Here is a 21,302-nt window from a genome sequence, read left to right on the forward strand (position 1 = left end):
ACGCCGTTGGGTACATTTGGTGCATGTTCGGACATCCTCAGCTCGGTACTCACCCATTTGTGAGGACAACCATCCTGCTTGTCCTGTGAGAAAGCAAATGTTGCTTACCTGATGTAACAGGTGTTCTCACAGGACAGCAGGATGTTAGTCCTCACGAAACCCGCCCGCCACCCCTCAGTGTTGGGTTCGTTTTTATTTTATTTTTCGGCACTGCCTGTAGCTTTGAAACAAGACTGAAGGGAGACCCCTGCTGGCTGCAGGGTTAGTGCCGTGCTGGGTATGCCCAGTAGGGGCCAGTCAAAGTTCCTGAAACTTTGACAGAAGTTTTCCGTGGTTGGGCTCGATCCTCGATGTCACCCATTTGTGAGGACTAACATCCTGCTGTCCTGTGAGAACACCTGTTACATCAGGTAAGCAACATTTGCTTTATATTTTGATGACTCTGTAGAAAAGAATCGCTGTCATCTAGTCTTCTTATCAACAAGCCTAGAAATTAAAGAATGATGATCAGGTCCTATTCACGGGGGACAGAGTTCAATTGATTTGTGTTCATTCATTCAGTGTAATAACATTTATATTTAATAAAGTCAAAGTACACTATCTCATATGAACTGCACATGGCTATTTCCAGATATACAACTCATATTCCAGTCTGTCATAATTTTATATAAAAACATCCTGATCCAGTCTTAAAGACGGCATTAAACTGGCTTTAAAAAAATTCATATCTATGGTACAATTATTTTTGTACACTTATGTGCAAGTCTTTGTCTCCTGACAAAATGCAGCATCAATACTGAGTCAATGTAATTCCAGCCAATGACCAGACATGAGTGGTTATGTGTCGTCACATAATATAAGTTCCGTCTTTGTAATAGTTCATGGATTCCATCTGTTTTGTCATATCGAGGACTTCATGAAACCCGGTACTGAGGCCAGACATGTGCTGAAAATAAGCTTCCTTCTCCACCTGCACAGTTAGGTTGTTTATGCCAGCATCTTTCAGAATGGATGTTACCTGGCCAGGAAACAACAGAAGAGTTTAAGAGTGAAATTACAACTTGACAATTGCAAATAGTACAAGCAGCACAATAGCAGTCACATCTCACCACATTCTCTGATATGAAATGGGACAGAGGAACTAAATGCAGCACAAGCACGAAAAATGTGCTAAATCAAGTCCCAGAAGCTCTAGCTTGAAATGATTTCAAAGTAACACAGTAAATGATAGAAGAAAAAGATAATCTGGCCAATCCAATCTGCCTAGTTATTCTGTCCACATATTTTAAGGATACATTCCAGCTGCTGGCCACAGAGTGTAACCACATGCAAGATTTCTCCTCATCCAGAACAGTTTTTTTTTGTCTTCCTCCTTTATATTCCAATATCTTAAATAGAAAAGTATACAGGATTCCCACTTAGCTCCTTCCTTTCCCATGCCTAGCCGCAAAGTACTGTATTAATCAAAATAGCCAACATTACTAGTGTGGTCACTGTCCAAATATCCAGCCTCCCAGGTCCCCCTTGTAGCTTGCCAGAGAGACATTGCCCATATTTCTGCTAAGATTTCTAGTTGTTATAATACTACAGCCTTCCAGACAGACCCAGCTGCTGGTCAATTCCACCATCACAGCCTGTCAGATAAACCTGGTCACATGGATGCCTGTGATACCGCTAGGACTTCTAACATTTCATATTAATCACTCTGCAATACATTCTGGCAACTCCAATGCTAGTTGTTGAATCAGGTATGAAGAAATTATTCTGAAAGCAATTGTAATGTGTTTTCAGTTTGCATCTTCAGTGTATTTTTACATGGAAAATAGACCTTGCAGCAATAGGAAGTAATTCTGAAGTACAGCCTAGAATAGCAGACAAGTATCATGGCTAAAGCCAAAAGCCTTCTGTGGCGATTCACGGGTTTTGCATGTTCTGTGGTTTATTGTTTTGTTCTGTGACACTTTTCCCCAAAGAGTTCATTTCCTCTGTGCTGGCCTGCAGGTGGTGTTTGGCCTTTGCACTGTAGTTGAGGCTCTGGATGCTGCCTTGACTCAAGAATGAGCTTAGACAACATATGTATCCCAGCATCCCTAAGGAAATGTAAGCTGAAGCATCCTGCATTGTCATTGGCCAGAAAACTATTACTAATCAGAAGGCCATTAGTCAGGGAGCAATTAATTAATTGTTAGTACTGATTGGTCCTTCAGATAGTGAACTATCCCAGAAGGATCCAGAACCTAGGCTTGGCTGGAAGTACAGAGGAAGCAGATCTCTGTGCTGAGGCCATATTCAGCTCATGTGGACAGGCTGTTTTTCTGACCTCCCTTAAGTAGTGTAAAGTGTTTAGTTAACTTTTACTGTTTAACCCTTGTTGTTTTACCTGTTCCTGTTTGCAGATAAGAAAAGAATGAAAAAAAGATTTAAAGTTTTGTTAATAAACTTATTAGTTTTTTAGCTCTGCCTCTCTTGGACTGATTAACAATCCTGGTATTATGTGTATTTGATCTGTGGGTTTATTTTTGAGTCTGCTTTTTTTTTTTTTTTTGTAGGCTGCTCATAGCCTTATTGGTTTTAACCATTTTCTTAATAAACAAAATTCCCAAAGTCTCTTTTGGCCTGTATGTTCAATTTGATTAGACTGGGATAGTCTCTTATGTGTATTTGCACTGCGCTGTGTATGCTGAGTAACACAACAGAAGTAATTAGTAGTAGTCAATATTTGTCAAGAAATATAGTTGATATTTTAGAAGTTGTAATACCTTTTACGAGATCCTCCAAAATAGCTTTTGGGGCTTTTCTTGTGAAACCTGAAATGCTAATGTATCAAAGCATAACATTTTCTTGGTCCCAACAAATACTATCATTTTATCCAAAGAATTCAGTCTTTCTTGGGGCTAGAACAGTACCAATCACTTAGCTATTCCAGCTGTTTGCTTCCAAATACAAATGAAGCACATAATCTAGAGTAGAATATATTTATTGGCACTGATTTAGTGTAAGTGCTGTAAACAGCAACTGACATTTCCACTAATGGGTTCTGAAAAGGTTCTAGAAAGCACACAGAATGATGTTACCTGCTGAATGATTTTCTGTTCCATGATATCAGATAGGACCTGTATGTGTACAGTCCCTGCCACCACACTGGCAGAGTGACGCCAGAAATGAGGGTCGCGGTAAGATATTATACCGTCAAGTTTCTCAATCTGAAAAACAAGGACACTCCAAAACTTCAGGGCAATATTTTCCCAGCATAATACGATTATCTTTTGCTCTGCTCTCAACAAAACAGGGAGGTTTTACAGTTATTAGGAAATCTCTCTCTATATTTTTCTTTTATAGGATGGGGGTTGCAGGGCAAAAGATCTGAGAAGTACAGAAAGATCAAAAGGGAAAAGAAAACGATTTAGTAAGGGGAGTAGCGAGAGAGAGATAAGATTTCCAGCGCATATTAATCACTACAAGGAATTACTATATAGTGGACACAGAATACAGCTCTCTTAAGCTACTTGTTTTACAATATGTGCCATATGTCACTGGTCACAGATCAAAGTTCATTACTGAAGCATTTTTTTTTAATCCATCAGTTTCCTCCTGCTCCTTTGGGCTTCCGGCTCAAATCAGAGCTAGAGCTGGGATCTAGCACTATGAGCCTTCACCAAGGGATTTTTTTTCTCTGTTTTATATCCTCTCCCAAATTACTTTGTAGCGAAAATCCTCAGGTGGGGGCCATGCACCATGCCTCTTCCTGGAACCCTGCAATCATGAGCCTTAAATCTGAGCATTACATGTCACCTTACTACTGTGTGAGGACAGAGTCCCTTCACCCCCCTCCCCACAGGCTGCAAACACTGCTTCTGCAGCCTCCCGAACCCCAGCTGACTCAGATCCCCAGCACTGCCTCTGATCCACAAAGCCAGACCCACTGAATCATCTATTTCAATTCAAAAATTGTACTAAAAAGAGTCTTAAAAAGTTAGAACTTTCTAGAACAGGATTGTTGAATATAAGACAGCATTGTGGTGTTTAGGAACCCTGTCTATTAGTTTCTAAAACAACATTGATGTCTGTACTTTCTTTTAATTCTCCTTTAAAAAAAACAAACTTTCTGTAATATAAGCACAATGTATGCAACACATGGTGTAAGGGAAACGTGTCAATGCATTGTCTACTCTGATATCTGTTCTGTATGTTTGAAATTTCTAGTAAAAATAAAATACTTTCTCTCTTCCTTTTCTATAAACAGTGAAATCTAGTATTAGTGATGCAGAATTTCTGGATGTGTTTTACAATAATTGCTACTAATCCTGAGACTAAACTTCAAAGTAATATGGAGATTGAAATTATTGCTTGATATGATGCTTGTGAACAAGTTTATAAGGCAAGGTTGAGGGAGGAGAGTGCAGTTTGTTGTTTACTAATTTTCGTCTAGATTTTAAAAGCCCTGTGCGCGTAAAATCCAGGCTTTACGCACGCGGCTGGGCCTTGCGCTCACTAAGCGAATTTTCGAAGGGCCCAGCCACGTGCGTAAAGCCTGGTACACGCACAAGTGCCGGGCTTCTTCGAAGGGGCAGGCCGGGGGCGTGTTCGGGGCGGGCCGGGACATCGCCATTGATCGCTGTCCTGAAGACCCGGCTGCTGGCGAGAGCAATTTCTAGAATGGTTACACCATAAAAAGTTATACAATGGTTAATGCCACATCTATATAGATGAATAACTATACACCTATCAGATACATAAAAATACATTTAAATGCAATTATCTCATAAGTAAAATGTACAGATGCTCTATAAACCCTGTTTACTGATGTACACAACAAAAACAAGAAAGCAGTAACTCCTTCAAAAACACCAAAGCAAACACAGAACAAGGGGGATACACCTTGTGGATATGTACAAGTTTCATAAAACTCGGCATCAGAAAAATGGTGTTCACTTAATTTACACCCACCGCCTCTCGCCACGCAATGAGCCACAAGCGATAGCAGCAGCAGTCACCTTTGATTTCATTCATGTGCTGGTTCGTTCAGTGCTCACAATTAGTGAGCCCAAAAATTTTATTTATTTAAAAAAATATATGTATGAAACCACACTCAAAAGGTTATAAATACACTTCCTAACCAAAAAGCAACTTTAAACAAAACAAAAATGAAAACAAGATTAGCTCATCTTAAAAAGACCCGCCTTTCACAACATTCACTGTTGACTCCAGAAATGAAACGCCAAACATGAACTCACGTTTCGGTGAACTGTGCCGACTGCCTCAGGGGTGACCAATTAAACTGGTATTAAATACCCTTCCCAAGGTTTATATATCGGTTCAAGACCTGCAACGGATATCGGCATATGCATCAATCAAATGTGGGTTTCATACATTTATTTTTTGAAATAAATACAATTTTTGGGTTCATTAATTGTGAGCACTGAACGAACTAGCACACAAATGAAATCAAAGGTGAATGCTGCTGATACTGCTTGTGGCTCATTGCGTGGCGAGAGGCGGTGGATGTAAATTAAGTGAACACCATTTTTCTGATGCCGAGTTTTATGAAACTTGTACATATCCACAAGGTATCCCCCTTGTTCTATGTTTGCTTTGGTACTATTGCACACTATACATTTACACAGTATAAAGAACAAATTGAAACCAACACACTGCAGTTGTCGTTTCTAACCTTTTCCAATGCAATGTGTACTTCCTTCTCAATTTCAGGTGGTATCCTCAACAAAATCACTTGACATGCATCCTTAAGAAATGGGAGAACACTGGCAAATATTAATACAGCAATAAAGAGGGAGCAGATTGGATCCGCTATTAACCAGCCAAACTTTTGTATGAGAATTGTGGATATGATCACACCAACGCTGCCAAGTGTGTCTGCTAACACATGTAGAAACACTCCTGTAACAAAAAGACAATGAAGAGAGAGTTCAGCATGTCCATTTTTCAAGTAGCATCATTAACAGATTGCACCGCCTGACCTGGGCTTAATGTACAGAGCTGTTTGCTGGGGCCTGTGGCAGTGCAATAAACCTCTCCCTGTCCAAGCCTGTAAGATATGAGAACAAATGCTTTGAAGCAAAAGCACAGGGGCTTCCCCCAGGATGAAAATCCGACAAATTTATGCAGTTAAGTGCTTTCAAGTATGTTTGCTTAGCAGCTCCTATTCATCTTATAGTCTCACTTAGGGCCTGATAAAATGCAGTTTTATCTGTGTAAATGAGCTTTTGAAAGTTGCCCGAGGTGGTAGTCACATAAAAGTACATGTAGAAACGATCCCACAGGTACTTTTATGTGCACTAGGAAGCGCATTTTCCATCAATAAGCAAGGCTAAATTAGCCATGATTTGTGGGTGACATCAACCAGCGGTACTGAACAGAACTGTTTCTCCAAGCTAGTAGAGCTCTGAGCACTACTGAGCATGTGCGGGAGTTCCCACACGGGCATTACTTTGTAGTGTCCTCAGCCTGTTTTTGTCTGCACTTCACATGGACACTTTTTCTGTCTCTCCTGAGATTTTCACTTCTCAGAAATTTCTTCAGTTCTCGCTGTTTCAGTGACCCACAACAGCCCTTTTCAGACTACTTAGCCTTTGGCTTAAAAAAAAAAAAGAGAAAACTTAGAATTGTTGAACATAAAAACATAAGATATGCCATACTGGGTCAGACCAAGGGTCCATCAAGCCCAGTATCCTGTTTCCAAGAGCAGCCAATCCAAGTCACAAGTACCTGGCAAGTACCCACACATTACATAAATCGCAAGCTATTATTGCTTATTAATTACCGTAATAGCAGTTTATGGATTTTTTCTTCTAGGAATTTATCCAAACAGTTTTTAAACCCAGTTACACTAACTGCTGTAACCACATCTTCTGGTAATGAATTCCAGAGCTTAACTATGTGTTAAGTGAAAAAGAATTTTCTTCAATTTGTTTTAAATGAGCTACTTGCTAACTTCATGGAGTACCCCCTGGTCCTTCTATTATCTGAGAGAGTAAATAACCGATTTACATTAACTTGTTCAAGTCCTTTCATGATTTTGTAGACTTCTATCATATCGCACCCCTCAGTTGTCTTCTCCAAGCTGAACAGCCCTAACTTCTTTAGTCTTACTTCATAGGGCAGCTGTTCCATGCCCCATATCATTTTGGTCGCCCTTCTCTGCACTTTCTCCAGTGCAGCTATATCCTTTTTGAGATGCAGTGAACAGAACTGCACACAGTATTCAAGGTGCGGTCTCACCATAGAGCGATACAGGGGCATGATGACATTTTCTTTTTTATTCACTATTCCCTTTCTAATAATTCCCAACATCGTGTTTGCTTTTTTGACTGCCGCAGCACACTGAACAGACAATTTTAATGTCTTATCCACTATGATGCCTTCTGCATTGCTGTGCCACAGCTGGTCTCAATCTTTCTCTTTCCAATCCAGTCAGGGCTCATCAAGTTAGAGCAATGATTTCCTCAACTGCGCATCTCAGAGAGGTCTTAATTGAAGATATCTGTAAAACTGCTACTGGTCATCGGTGCATACTTTCACATCACATTACTGCCTGGATAGCCTAGCATCTTCAGACAATGTGGTTGGGCAGGCAGTGCTACACCATATTATACAAGGATAGTTTGCTCTCCACGATGGAGTCCAGGTTGCTTACCAGTAAAAGCTCTGCTGCAACTCTCAGCTTAGGATGCCCCACAAATCATGGCTAATTCAGCCCTGCTTATCAATGGGAAAAAGCAAGTTTGCTTACCTTAAACTGTGTTTTCCATAGATAGCATGATGAATTAGCCCAGAAATGCCCACCCTCCTTCCTGGAGAGTAGACTATATTCCTACTAGCTCCGACACGGACTGATGAAGTTCTGAGGCAACAACTGTGTGAACTTCCGCAGATGCTCAAAAGAACTCAAAGCTTTACTAGCTTGGAGAGAGACTTCTGTTCAGTGCTGCCGGATGACATCAACCACGGATCATGGCTAATTCATTTTGTTATCTACAGAAAATGTTTATGATAAGGAAACCTGCTTTTCTAGGGGGTGTTGAGGAGGAGGATAGGAGAAATACTATTTACACTTATACATTCAATTTTTAAAAGCATGCGTGTTATACCTGCTAATTAGCATATGCAGCACTGAATTTCCCGCATACATGCTAATTTTCAAAACGGATTTATGAGGATAGTAAATTAATGACAGCAGAAAAGGACTAACTGATCCATCCAGTATGCCCAGCAAACTTCCCATGGCAGTATCTGCTGTGCCATACAGGTAACCCCAATGTTTCTCTTAAGGGTAGTAACTGCTGCTCATTGTAATTATTCTCAAGCCTTATGATAAGGGTAGGAATATTTACAATCAAAACCAAGCAACTATCAGACCCATAACAAAATTACTGCTAGCAACATTTTTTTTTTAAATTTTATGTTTATTAATTTCAACATTACAAGACAATACCTTACTTCGAAAAAAACAAAATGACTAAATGACATTGTCCAAGAGACAGACATAAAAAGAACAGAAAATAATTTCACAAGAATTAAATTTTATAGACAATAAGTCATTTGCCCAAAAGGAAACTCTATATGCGGGGGAGCACAATATTGGGAGAATTATAGGTATCAAACATACAAAGAAAAAGGCTTAATGTGCAATCAGCTACTTATATATCATGGATCTAGGTTAACTTATTCCCCAGGAGAAGATGTTAATATACTTCTGGAATTAATGAAGGATTTAAGCTGTGCTGGAAAAAGAAATACAAAACATTCATTAGAAGAACAAATTATACACTTGCAGGGATACCTTAATATAAAGGAAAACCCCAATGAGATAATCTGAGGGCGGAGAATAAGGAAATTACGTCTTCGTTCTTGGGTAACACGAGCAAAGTCCGGAAAGATACGAATTATCTGTCCATAAAAAGGTACAGAGATATTCTTAAAGTATCTCTTCATTACGTCGCCCAAATCATATTCAGAAATAAAGAAAACAAGAACTGCTAGCAACATTTTATAGGGTGCGCAGCCGTTTTGAAAATTCAAACAATGCTGCTTGACATGTTTTGTGTTTGGACTTGGCTGTAGAAGCAGTCCTGTGCTTTTTCTCTTAAGTCTGCAAATCAGTACCTACCCCAGACCATAAAAGTTGGGGCCCGCACTAGTGTCATCTGAATCCACTTCCCCTCCCCCCCACCATCACCATCGAAGCAGAGAACAATGTTGCAGCTGTGTCAAAAGCATCAAGGCTTATTGGTTAAGGGCAGTAATCCCCATGCCTTCTGTCCTCAGCCCTCCAGTCCTTAGAGTATATCTGGGGGTCAGGACAAGGTCTTCCTTCCATCCTCGAGGATAAGGAAGATGATGTGCCAAGAGCACCGGTTGACGAATACCATACGCCCCAGGGTGTGGAGCTATCTTCAGGTCCTCAGTCTGATAGCATCAACCCTGGAGGTAGTTCCGTGGGCGAGGGCACACATGCGTCCACTCCAAAGCTCCCTGCTGTCAAGTTGGAATCCGCTGTCCCAGGACTATGCAATTCGCCTACACCTACCGATGGAAGTATGTTCTCAACTTCAGTGGTGGCTGCAGGAAGCCCACCTGAGCAAGGGTATAGCCTGTCCCCTCCAGAATGCCAATTCTCATGACAGACACAAGCCTCCAGGGGTGGGGAGCTCACTGTCAGAAACTAGCGAACCAGGGGCAAGGAAGAAGTGCGCTGGAACATAAACCGCCTGAAAGCTCAGGCAGTCAGATTAGCATGTTTACAGTTCAGCCACATACTTCAGGGGTCAGGTGGTCCACGTGATGTCGGATAACGGAAGAATGGTAGCCTACATCAACCGCCAGGGAGGAACCAAGAGCCAGTAAGTGTCCCTGTAGATACATCTCTTTATGGAATGGGCGGAATTGAACCTATGGATGATCTCTGCCTCCCACATCGCAGGAAGAGACAACGTCAGAGCAGACTTTCTAAGCAGAGAGAGTGTGGATCTGAGAGAATGGACAGTGTTGACCAGAGCCTTTCAGCGATCGACCTGCTGGCCTCATTTCACAATGCAGCCTGCCACGTGGAGTGTTCACCGAGCCTGAAGTGGGGCCTAGCCCATTGGGGGGCCACTCAACCTGCTCGGAGGCCCCCTTCCCTTGCCCAACGAGATCGGGAACGTCGTCGGTACAGAGCGCAGAGCAAGGAGACTGAAGGAAAGACTTACCAAAGCCCTTCCACATCTCTGAATTGGGAGGAATCCTCTTCTCTCTTTACTTACCTGGGCTCAGTGCTTACTGGCTGAGTACAGAGACTGTCTCCAGCTGCGGGGGTAGAGGGCTTTGGCCATCACTGCTGCGCTTGGCTTCCTGCACCCGATGCCTTTCAGCTGCTTCCGCAGCAAAGTCCACACCGGGAAGCAGCTACCAGACCAAGGCACACCTCTGAAGGATCTTGGAAATCGCCTCAGGAATTCTCAACTGGAGGAGGAACTTTAAGGTATTACTGCAGGAGAGAGGGGCTCAATCTTTCTCCAATTTAAGGTAAATTTTCCTCTTCTAATGAGTACTGCAATCCTGCTATACCACCAATGCTGTTGTAGGGAAAGCATGTCCACATCTGCTAGGAGACGGAGAGATACAGGAGGGCTGAGGTCACTGCAGGGGCATTACTAAGGTGATGTCAGCTTTGAAACCTGACACTTTCTCCATCTGTTAACAGGGGAGCATATAACCCGTTGGTCCTGAGTCCATCTGGCTACACGCTAGGAAAACTCACTTTTAAGTCACTGGTGTTTCTGCTGTTATATGTCTTCTGATTCATTTTTGTCAACTCTGACTTGCCAGTGCTCACTTTCAGACCAAGATTTTGAGCCATCTTGGTCAATCTGTCTCCTCTTGCACATCTTTCTGATGGTTTGTTGGCAAGTTGATGCAGTTAGTCAAGTACAGATCCTCCAAACAGGAAGTGGAGGGTCCTCCTCTATTGTCAGCTAAGGGTTCTTTCATAAGTTAGCCCATGGCAACAATGAAAAGATGCATGACCCAAGTGGTAATGTTGTACTTGCTTTATTCAAAGAGGTCCATATTCAAAGGCTTTGTTCAGAGTAACTTTTTGAGTTTCTCAGACTAAAAAACAAAAATTGAAAAATTTCCCTCCACTCGCAGGCTAAATTTTGTCCGCATAATTCATTACTGGAGAAGGTACAGAGAAGGGCAATCAAAATGATAAAGGGGATGGAACAGCTTCCCTATGAGGAAAGGCTGAAGAGGTTAGGGCTGTTCAGCTTGGAGAAGAGACGGCTGAGGGGGGATATGAATAGAGGTCTTTAAGATCATGAGAGGTCTTGAATGAGTAGATGTGAATTGTTATTTACACTTTCGAATAATAGAAGGACTAGGGGGCATTCCATGAAGTTAGCAAGTAGCACATTTAAGACTAATTGGAGAAAATTATTTTTCACTCAACGCACAATAAAGCTCTGGAATTTGTTGCCAGAGGATGTGGTTAGTGCAGTTAGTGTAGCTGGGTTCAAAAAAGGTTTGGATAAGTTCTTGGAGGAGAAGTCCATTAAAGGCTATTAATCAAGTTGACTTAGGGAATTAGCCACTGCTATTAATTGCATCAGTAGCATGGGATCTTCTTAGTGTTTGGTTACTTGCCAGGTTCTTATGGCCTGGATTGGCCACTGTTGGAAACAGGATGCTGGGCTTGATGGACCCTTGGTGTGACCCAGCATGGCAATTTCTTATGTTCTTGCCCAAAATTTAGACGGATAAAAAGAAGCGATGATGGAGGCATTCCACGAGAAGGGCTACATTTTAGCCAGTGAGAGCTGGCTGGAAAAATAGCTGCCCTAAAAATGTATATTCAGCAGAACACTTACCAGGTATGTTCTGCTGAACATCTGGGTAAGATTACCTGGTTTCCTGCTCACTGGCTCACTGAATATCGACCTCAAAAGTCTCTCTAGCATAGTTCTGGGATGTTCACCTTCTTCTGAGGAATTACATATCAACAGAAGACTTTCTAGATGGATTCATGAGGAAGGCTGTCAAAAACCTTTTCCAAAATTTCTAAAATTGACAAAAATGGTGCGGTTCCATTTGGTCGCATACCCAGGAAGCCAATTAAAAATCTTTCAAATTTTAATATTTTTCTTTCAAAAATACAATCTTTTCCTAAACTTTGTTGCATGTCCAAATACTTTCTTTTACTTAATTTCTTCTCTCGCCCTTCTGTTTTTAAATTTCCTTTTCTCTCAATCATAATCAGAGCACCTTGTTTTTATATTCATTGGTAAAAGACGTTATTTAATGTGGCTATAGAATGGCATAAAACATAGAATATAAGAAAATTATTTCCTTACCTGCTAATTTTCATTCCTGTAGTACCATCGATCAGTCCAGACAGTGGGCTATGTCCCCCTTCCAGCAGGTGGAGTCAGAGCAAAAACTGAGAGGGCGGTCCTTCATAACTGGTGTGCCCTCTGTAAACCTTCAGTATTAAGAATAACCAAGCAATAAGGAAAAACACCTTGGATGGATCAGTACAAATTAAAGTACATAAACTGTCAACATGACTAAACAAACTTGCAACCAGAAAGCTCGATCAGCACCAAACCGGTCCTGAAAGAAGCACACAGTCGAGCTGGCAGATTGTTCCCACGAAACCCAAAAATCCTGATGGTGGGCGTCTGGACTGATCCATGGTACTACAGGAACGAAAATTAGCAGGTAAGGAAATAATTTTCTTTTCCCTGTACGTTCCAGGATCAGTCCAGACAGTGGGATGTACCAAAGCTTCCCTAAGTAGGGTGGGCCACTGATAGCCCAGCTCGAATGACCTGAGCCCCAAAGGACCCCGAGGTCGACGGTTGAAGATTCAGCAATAGTGATGCGCAAATGTGTGCAAGGACTTCCAGGTAGCCACTCTGCAAATTTCCTGCGGAGAAACTGCTTGGTGTTCGGCCCAGGATGCCGCCTCAGTGCGGAGAGAATGAGCTTTAATACCTTCTGGGGGAGAACGTCCCGCTCCAACATATGCCGCCGAAATGGCTTCCTTCAGCCACCGGGCGATGGTGGTCTTTGAAGCTTTATTTCCCTTTTGGGGACCACTCCACAGGACAAAAAGATGATCCGATAAACGGAAGTCATGGGTAACCTCCAAATATCGAAGGAGAGCGCGCTTGACATTTAGGCGCCTAAGTTCTCTGGAGTCCTCATCCTGGAATGAAGGCAGTTCCACCAACTGATTCAGGTGAAAGGACGAGACCACCTTTGGAAGGAAAGCTGGCACGGATACCCAGGAGTCCATGAAGCGTAGATAAGGTTCTCTGCATGACAAGGCCTGAAGCTCCGAGATTCTGCGAGCGGAACAGATGGAAACCAAGAAAACAGTCTTGAGAGTAAGGTCCTTGAGAGAAGCCCGTTTCAGCGGTTCAAAGGGTGGACTGCCAAGAATTCAAAGGACCAAATTCAAGCTCCAGGAAGGACATAAATTGCAGATTGGAGGTTTCACATGCTTTACTCCCTTTAAGAAACGGACCACGTCCGGGTGAGTAGCAAGGGTAGATCCTTCAGATGGGTGGACCAGAGCACCAAGGGCTGCCACCTGGACCCGCAGGAATTATAGGCCAATCCCATCTCCAGCCCACGCTGTAAGAACGACAAGATGTGGGCAATGGTCACATGCCGCAGAGAGAGGAGGGAGGACTGACATCAAGCCTCAAACACTTTCCAGACCCAGACATAGGACATGGAGGTGGAAGTCTTCCTAGCCTTGGGAAGAGTGGATATAACTGCCTCTGGGTACCCCTGTCGCCTTAGCTGGCGCCATTCAAAAGCCAGGCCGCTAGACAGAAGCGATCGACCTGGTCGAAAAATACTGGGTCCTGTCGTAGTAGATTTGGCAGATGTCCAAGGCGCAGCAGTCTGTCCACCTCTAGGTTGACTAAGTCGGCAAACCAGGGTCGACGAGGACACTCCGAAGCCACCAGGATCACGGGCCCCCGGTGACCCTCTATTCGCCAGAGCACCCTTCCCACCAGGGCCCAGGGTGGGAACATGTAAAGCAGGACGTTCATTGGCCACGGGAGGAGTAGGGCGACAACACCTTCCGCACTGTGCGGCTGAAGAAGCGCAGAGCCTTCGCGTTTCTTTGTGTGGCCCTCAGATCCAGATGTGGAGGGCCCCATCGCGTGAAGAGTAGTGAAGCTGCCTCCAGGGACAGCTCCCATTCTCCGGGATCTAAGCGCTGACGACTTAGGAAATCCGCTTGAACACTGTCCACTCCTACAATGTGAGAGGCCGCCAAACGAGACAGGTGAAGTTCCGCCCACGGCATCAGCCAGTCAGCCTCTCGAGCAACATGGAGACTCCGTGTCCCTCCTTGATGGTTGTTGTATGCGACCGTCGTTGCGTGGTTGGGGAGGATTCAGATTGCCCGACCTTGGACTAGGGGCAGGAAGTGCTGCAGCGCAAGACGGACCGCTCTGGTCTCCAGACGGTTGATGGGCCACGACACCTGTTCCGATGTCCATTGCCCCTGAGTTGATTGACGGCTGCACAATGCTCCTCAGTCGGCAAGGCTGGCGTCTGTCATCATGATTACTCCTTGTGGAATCTCCAGCTCCACTCCTCGGAGCAAATTATCCAGGTCTAGCCACCAGGTCAGGCTGTCCAGGGCTAGGGGCGGTAGCGGCAGGGGAGCCTGAAACTCTCAGGACACTGGTTTCCACCGGGATAGTAATGCTCTCTGCAATGGACGCATGTGGGCAAAGGCCCAAGGCATGACATCTATCGTGGAGGCCATGGAACCTAGTGTCTGGAGATAGTCCCAAGCCATGGGAGGCTGGAGGTCCCGAAAACGCTGAAGCTGAAGACGGAGCAATTGGGCCCCGTTCGGATGAAGAGAGACCGTGCCCTCCTTGGTGTCGAAATGAGCTCCCGGAAAGTCGAGACACTGGGATGGAATGAGGCTGCTCTTGGTAAAATTGATGACCCAACCAAGCGTTTGGAGGAAGAGTAATATTTATTCCACCGAGAGCTGGCACAAATCCCTGGACTTTGCCCGGATGAGCCAATCGTCCAAGTAGGGATGGACCAGAATCCCTTCCTTCCGCAGGGCCGCTGCCACCACTACACTCACCTTGGTAAAGGTGCGAGGAGCGGTTGCCAGGCCGAATGGCAGGGCCTGAAACTGGAAGTGCTGACCCAAAATCTTGAAGCGGAGAAAGCGCTGGTGTTCCTGCCAGATGGGGATATGCAGATAGGCCTCCGTCAGATCCAAGGACACTAAGAACTCTCCCTTGTGCACCGCCGCAATGACGGAGCGTAGGGTTTCCATCCTGAAGTGAGGAACCTTGAGAGCCCTGTTGACCAGCTTGAGATCCAGGATCGGCCGGAAGGAGCCCTCCTTCTTGGGGACTACGAAGTAGACGGAATAATGGCCGAGCCCTTGTTCCGTCACTGGCACAGGAAGAATGGCTCCCAACTCCCGAAGCCAGTCCAGCGTCTGTCGCACTGCATCCTGTTTCTTTAATCCGCAAGGGGAGAAGACAAACCGACCTCTGAGAGGTCGAGCAACCTCTAAAACGTAACCGTGCTTTAGAATACCCAGGACCCACTGGTCTGAAGTAATTGTGGCCCACTCCTCGTAGAATAGCGTAAGGCGGCCTCCTATCTGGGGAACTGAAGAGCGGGCCGGCAATACTTCATTGCGGAGATTTAGCAGAAGTCCCTTGGGCGAGGGCTCTCGGCTGATCTTCGACCCCCGAAAGGAATGAGACCAGGACTGAGATTGCGACGATGCAGGCCTGTGGGGTACCGGCCGACCCTGCTGAAAGCGCCGTTGTCCTCTGAAACGGTTCCGTGGAGAGCTGTAAGTCATGGAGCTCAGAGGATAACCTTCCGGTAACTTATGCAGCACCTTATTCTCCCTGAGCGATTTGATGAGTCGATCCAACTCCTCCCCAAACAGCAATTTACCCTTGAAAGGGAGGGAGCCAAGTTGAGACTTGGAGGGGGAATCCGCGGCTCAGTTTCTGAGCCAGAAGAGGCGTCTGGCTGAGACTACGGACACCGTGGACCTAGACAGCACCCGGAGAAGATCATACAGCGCGTCCGCACCATACGCTATGACGGCTTCCAGCCTTTCCGCCTGTTGTGCCTCCCCTGGAGTCAATTCTTGGGCGCCAAGCAGTTGTTGGAGAAACTGGAGCCCTGCTCGCCGCATCAGAGAGTTACAGACAGCAGCCCGAACTCCCAAGGCGGACACCTCAAAAACCCTCTTCAAATATACCTCAAGTTTGCGGTCCTGCAAATCTCCAAGGGCCGCTCCTCCAGTCACTGGAATAGTAAGAACATAAGAACATAAGAAAATGCCATACTGGGTCAGACCAAGGGTCCATCAAGCCCAGCATCCTGTTTCCAACAGTGGCCAATCCAGGCCATAAGAACCTGGCAAGTACCCAAAAACTAAGTCTATTCCATGTTACCATTGCTAATGTCAGTGGCTATTTTCTAAGTGAACTTAATAGCAGGTAATGGACTTCTCCTCCAAGAACTTATCCAATCCTTTTTTAAACACAGCTATACTAACTGCACTGACCACATCCTCTGGTAACAAATTCCAGAGTTTAATTGTGCGTTGAGTAAAAAAGAACTTTCTCCGATTAGTTTTAAATGTGCCCCATGCTAACTTCATGGAGTGCCCCCTAGTCTTTCTACTATCCGAAAGAGTAAATAACCGATTCACATCTACCCGTTCTAGACCTCTCATAATTTTAAACACCTCTATCATATCCCCCCTCAGTCGTCTCTTCTCCAAGCTGAAAAGTCCTAACCTCTTTAGTCTTTCCTCGTAGGGAAGTTGTTCCATTCCCCTTATCATTTTGGTAGCCCTTCTCTGAACCTTCTCCATCGCAATTATTTATTTATTTATTTATAGGTTTTTATATACCGATAGCCGTTTGCACATCGTATCGGTTTACAGATAACAAACTTTTTGACAGTGTCATTATACAGAACTTTTGGCACTGCCCTTACATAGAACAGTAAACTTTGCATACAAGATTTGTATATTATATCTTTTTTGAGATGCGGCGACCAGAATTGTACACAGTATTCAAGGTGCGGTCTCACCATGGAGCGATACAGAGGCATTATGACATTTTCCGTTTTATTCACCATTCCCTTTCTAATAATTCCCAACATTCTGTTTGCTTTTTTGACTGCCGCAGCACACTGAACCGACGATTTCAATGTGTTATCCACTATGACACCTAGATCTCTTTCTTGGGTTGTAGCACCTAATATGGAACCCAACATTGTGTAATTATAGCATGGGTTATTTTTCCTATATGCATCACCTTGCATTTATCCACATTAAATTTCATCTGCCATTTGGATACCCAATTTTTTTCTTCGTGACTGCTGAAACCGCAGCATCCACCCGCGGTACTTTAAGCAGATCCAGGGAGTCCTCGGTAAAAGGGTACAGCTTATCCATAGCTCTGCCAACCAGCAAAGAAGCCTCCGGAGCCCCCCACTCCTTGGACAGCAATTGGAGGAGCATAGGATGAAAAGGAAAGGTCTTCAAAGGGGGCTTGAGCCCCGCCAGGACGGGGTCCCCTCTCGTCGGTGCTGTGCTGGTACCAGGAGCATCCTGGGGAGCCTTAATGTCCAACTCGGCCAAGACATGCGAAATGAGCGAATCCAGCTCATCGCTCTGGAGAAGGCGGAGGACTCGAGGATCATCTCCTTCGACTTGTGCCGGGGGCGCAGAGTCAACCAAATCCAGGTCCACCGCAGGGACCGGCAAAGGCGGGTTAGGACCGGTCGGAAGAGAAACTGGCTGTACCCTGGCGGACCCTGAGGGAGCCGCTGGCCCGGCAGAGCCAGGGTCTCCTGGAGTCTCAGCTGAACGCGGTGGTCTCAATCCCCACAGTGCCCCTCCAGGGTCCGGGAAATCCCCCAGTCTGCCCACTTTAGCAGGAGGGGGAGCCAAGGCAGCTTTGGTGCTGATTGAGCCTGGCCAAATAAGCACTATGCATGAGCAGAATGAACTCTGTGGAAAAAGGCTCTGGAGAAGGGGTGGCTGGAGGGGGGGGGGGGGGTGTGTGTGTGTGTGTGTGAACCGGAGGCGGCTCTGAGCTGGGGAGGTTAACCGGAATGAGAACCAGAGGAGAATGAGTCCGGTCGGGGGCTGAACCGACAGGAGACTGCGCCGGAGGAGCCAACTCCGGATCCAAAATGGCCGGCGTTCCCGCGCTGGACGGGAATGGGGCTGTCCTCCTCAGAGCTTGGCGTGCGTATGAGCGCAAAACTTTCCGCCCTGGCGGGCTCGAGGTGCCCTCCCCACCAGGGAGGCACCGAGTACACAAACCTTCCCAGCAGAGCCGTGCTCCGGGCTCCCCGCAGGCACTTCATCGCATCGAATGCAGCATGGAGGTAAGTAAGAGTAAGCAAAGACCTCCGAAAGAGCTGCCGGCAGCCGGGGGAAGGAGTCCTGTGCTGCTAAGTAACTTAGTCGACCCGTTCCTTTAAGGGAAGACCCTTAAGAATAAGTATATTTTCTTCAAGCCAGAGGAATGCCGTGTCTCGGAAGCTTAGAGGCTGCCCCGAGGAATCGGCATCTCAGGGCAGCGGGTCGATATCGAGGGGGAGAGGTTGGACCACCAACTTCACCCCTAAGGCAGCAAAAGTTACTTCTGTGAAAGGAAAACTTACAACTTACCCCAAGGACCAAAAACAGCAATAAAGAAAAGCAAGAGTCTGGTCTGCCACTGAAAGAAAACCCTGCCTGCAAGCCTGCAGCAGAGCAACCAAAGCAGTAAGCCAAAAATGGGGTTTTTTTTTTTGTTTTAAATAAGATCCATCCAAATAAATAACTCTAAGGCGAAAAAGAAATCCAGAAAGGACTATTCTCAGAGAAAGAAAACTGGGGAACAGAAGGAGCCAACTGCCATCCAGCTGGAGTCAGAGAAATACTGAAGGTTTACAGAGGGCACACCCTCTCAGTTTTTGCTCTGACTCCACCTGCTGGAAGGGGGACATAACCCACTGTCTGGATTGATCCTGGTACGTACAGGGAAGACAGTTTATCATAGAACGGCATATATGCTCTGCATATATTTCTAGTTGCCAGAATAAATTCAGTTTTTATTTACTTTGTTTTATTTGATATACATCTATAAGGACTCTTTCTTGTCAAAGATTTATGCATATGCAGCTTTAGACAGCAGAATCTAGAATGCCAGAAACTGTTTTAACTTCTACAATGGAATTTTCCTCATTTCATTTAGAGTGGAATATTCAAATGTCTACTTATTCCTGTAATTGGAATCTGAATGTTTTAAAAGTTTGATAATGATTTCAAGTTAGCAGAAATATATTTTCGGATCATTTCACTGTACTATGTCTCAGGGCAGTTCATTATGAAGCATGCATTTTAATGTGAGGCGGAATATGGACTGCCTCAAGGATCTGTACTGCAACCTCTTCTTTTCACCATGTTTCCAAATGATTTATGTACAGGCGTGAAAATACCATAATCATTTTTGTTGATGACATTACGGTTAATTGTAGAGAAAATAATCCAACAAATACTGAATGATGCACAGGAACTTCGTTAAGCTGAGGGATGGGAGCATTTAATGCACCTGGAGACACTAGAAAGACTAGAGATATTTACCATGGACAAATGGAAAATAAGGGGCATATAACAACATTGTGTACATATTTTAGTTATAGTGACTGGATAGCTCCATGTGAAGGAGAAAAGGTTCTGCCTGTCCTGTTTTACCCCATCCACTACATGCAGGGAGATGTAGTTATATTAAGATTATTTTAGGTAGTTAGCTAGATTTCTGGAAGATCACTGTGACATGAAGATGGGGGTTAGCTATGGATCAAAACAGGTTCCAATAATTGATTAATGTGGATCTCTCGCTCTCTCTCTCTCTATATATATATCTCACATCTTAGCACAGCATAAGATTAAGAATTATTAAGGTCTGAGACACTGTAGCACACTGGCTGGCTCTGGCTGGTACTGATGAGCTGAGATAAGGCAGGAGACAAGACATCTGGTATCTCTAACAATTGTTTATCTAAGAGATAACATTAATGAGGGCCAGTAAGCAGAGACTAGTCCAGGATACCTTGGTCCGGGAGAAGTGGTTGTCAGCGGGTTTGGAAAACAGATGCTCAAATTTACGAGTATCTGTTTCCCTAACCAGTACACAGCCACGGATTAGTAAAATGGACACTCTTAAAATTGAGTGTCCGTTTTCCTGACCCGCCAGGACATTTTTTTTTAAATCTTTTTTTTTTTACCTATTGGTTCCTCAGACTTAATATTGCTACGAATTGACTGCATATTTTTTTTCTGTATCCTGGGCAAATGACTAATAGCCTCATCAACATGCATTTGCATGTGATGAGCGCTATTAGTTTCGGGGAGGGGGGGGGGGGGGGGTGGACGCACTATAAAGGGTTGTAGACACACGTCCAAAACGGGTTAAAAAGTGCACTCAGCTGAGCGCACTTTACAGTATTGGCCTGATAGTCGGGCTATAGATCTATTGTAACTGTGAGTTTTAATAGGCATAGCTTAATGAGCTGCAGATGGCCTGGCTAATGTCAGAGCTATGAGTGTGAATCAAAACATCTAACTTGCAGACTCTGGAGTTCCCGGCATTGAATAGCTTTCTGTTTTTTTCATGAAAATGCTATCTCATAGACAGGAAGGCCTATGAGGAAAGTATTTTCCTGTATAAACTCTTTCTTTAATTCTTTTATTGCAATAACTGTCTTGATTAATCTATATAATGCCTATGGTGATATAGTGTGATTATTGCTGATATTTACTTTTGATACTGTCTTTGCTTATAACATTTTCTACCAATTCATTATATTTAGTAAACTGAGTTTTGCTTTTACAAGATTGTATGTGTGTTCTATGGCGTAATATATAACCACTCAGCCTAACTTTAAACAGTAGTGATTTTTTTTTTAATTTTTTTTTTTAGAAATCATTTGGGAAACCAATACATTTCCTTATATGCAAGGAAGCAAAATCAGAATTTTCTCTGCTTGTTCCCGTGGACATGGAACTACATGGCTACTCTAGTTTTAGAGGGCTTTGCATAGATTTAATTGTGAGACTGTTCCAGGTACATGGAACTGGAAGAATAAGAGTACAATGAAGTGTGCAAACTGATCAATAATAAAAAATTAAAATCATGGGAAACAGGTTGGCAGGAGGTAAGGTTCTGGAATAGTCTACCATCAGCTCAGGAAATTTCAATACAGATTTT

The 21,302-nt window shown here is 44.2% G+C and overlaps 1 protein-coding gene across 1 annotated transcript in view; it reads right to left on the bottom strand.

Moving 5' to 3' along the window:
* Window positions 1-563: 563 nt before the first annotated feature.
* The window catches only part of LOC115075448 (zinc transporter 5), a 160,921-nt gene continuing 140,182 nt past the window's right edge, over window positions 564-21,302 (bottom strand). The window contains exons 14-16 of the mRNA XM_029575825.1: window positions 5,672-5,898; window positions 3,075-3,203; window positions 564-1,018 (exon numbers count right to left, since the gene is read on the bottom strand). Of these exons, the coding sequence (XP_029431685.1) occupies window positions 848-1,018; window positions 3,075-3,203; window positions 5,672-5,898 (527 nt within the window). The 3' untranslated portion in view covers window positions 564-847. The remainder of the gene's footprint in view (window positions 1,019-3,074; window positions 3,204-5,671; window positions 5,899-21,302) is intronic.

Source organism: Rhinatrema bivittatum, chromosome 1 (assembly GCF_901001135.1).
Source record: "Rhinatrema bivittatum chromosome 1, aRhiBiv1.1, whole genome shotgun sequence".
In the NCBI taxonomy this organism is placed as follows: Eukaryota; Metazoa; Chordata; class Amphibia; order Gymnophiona; family Rhinatrematidae; genus Rhinatrema; species Rhinatrema bivittatum.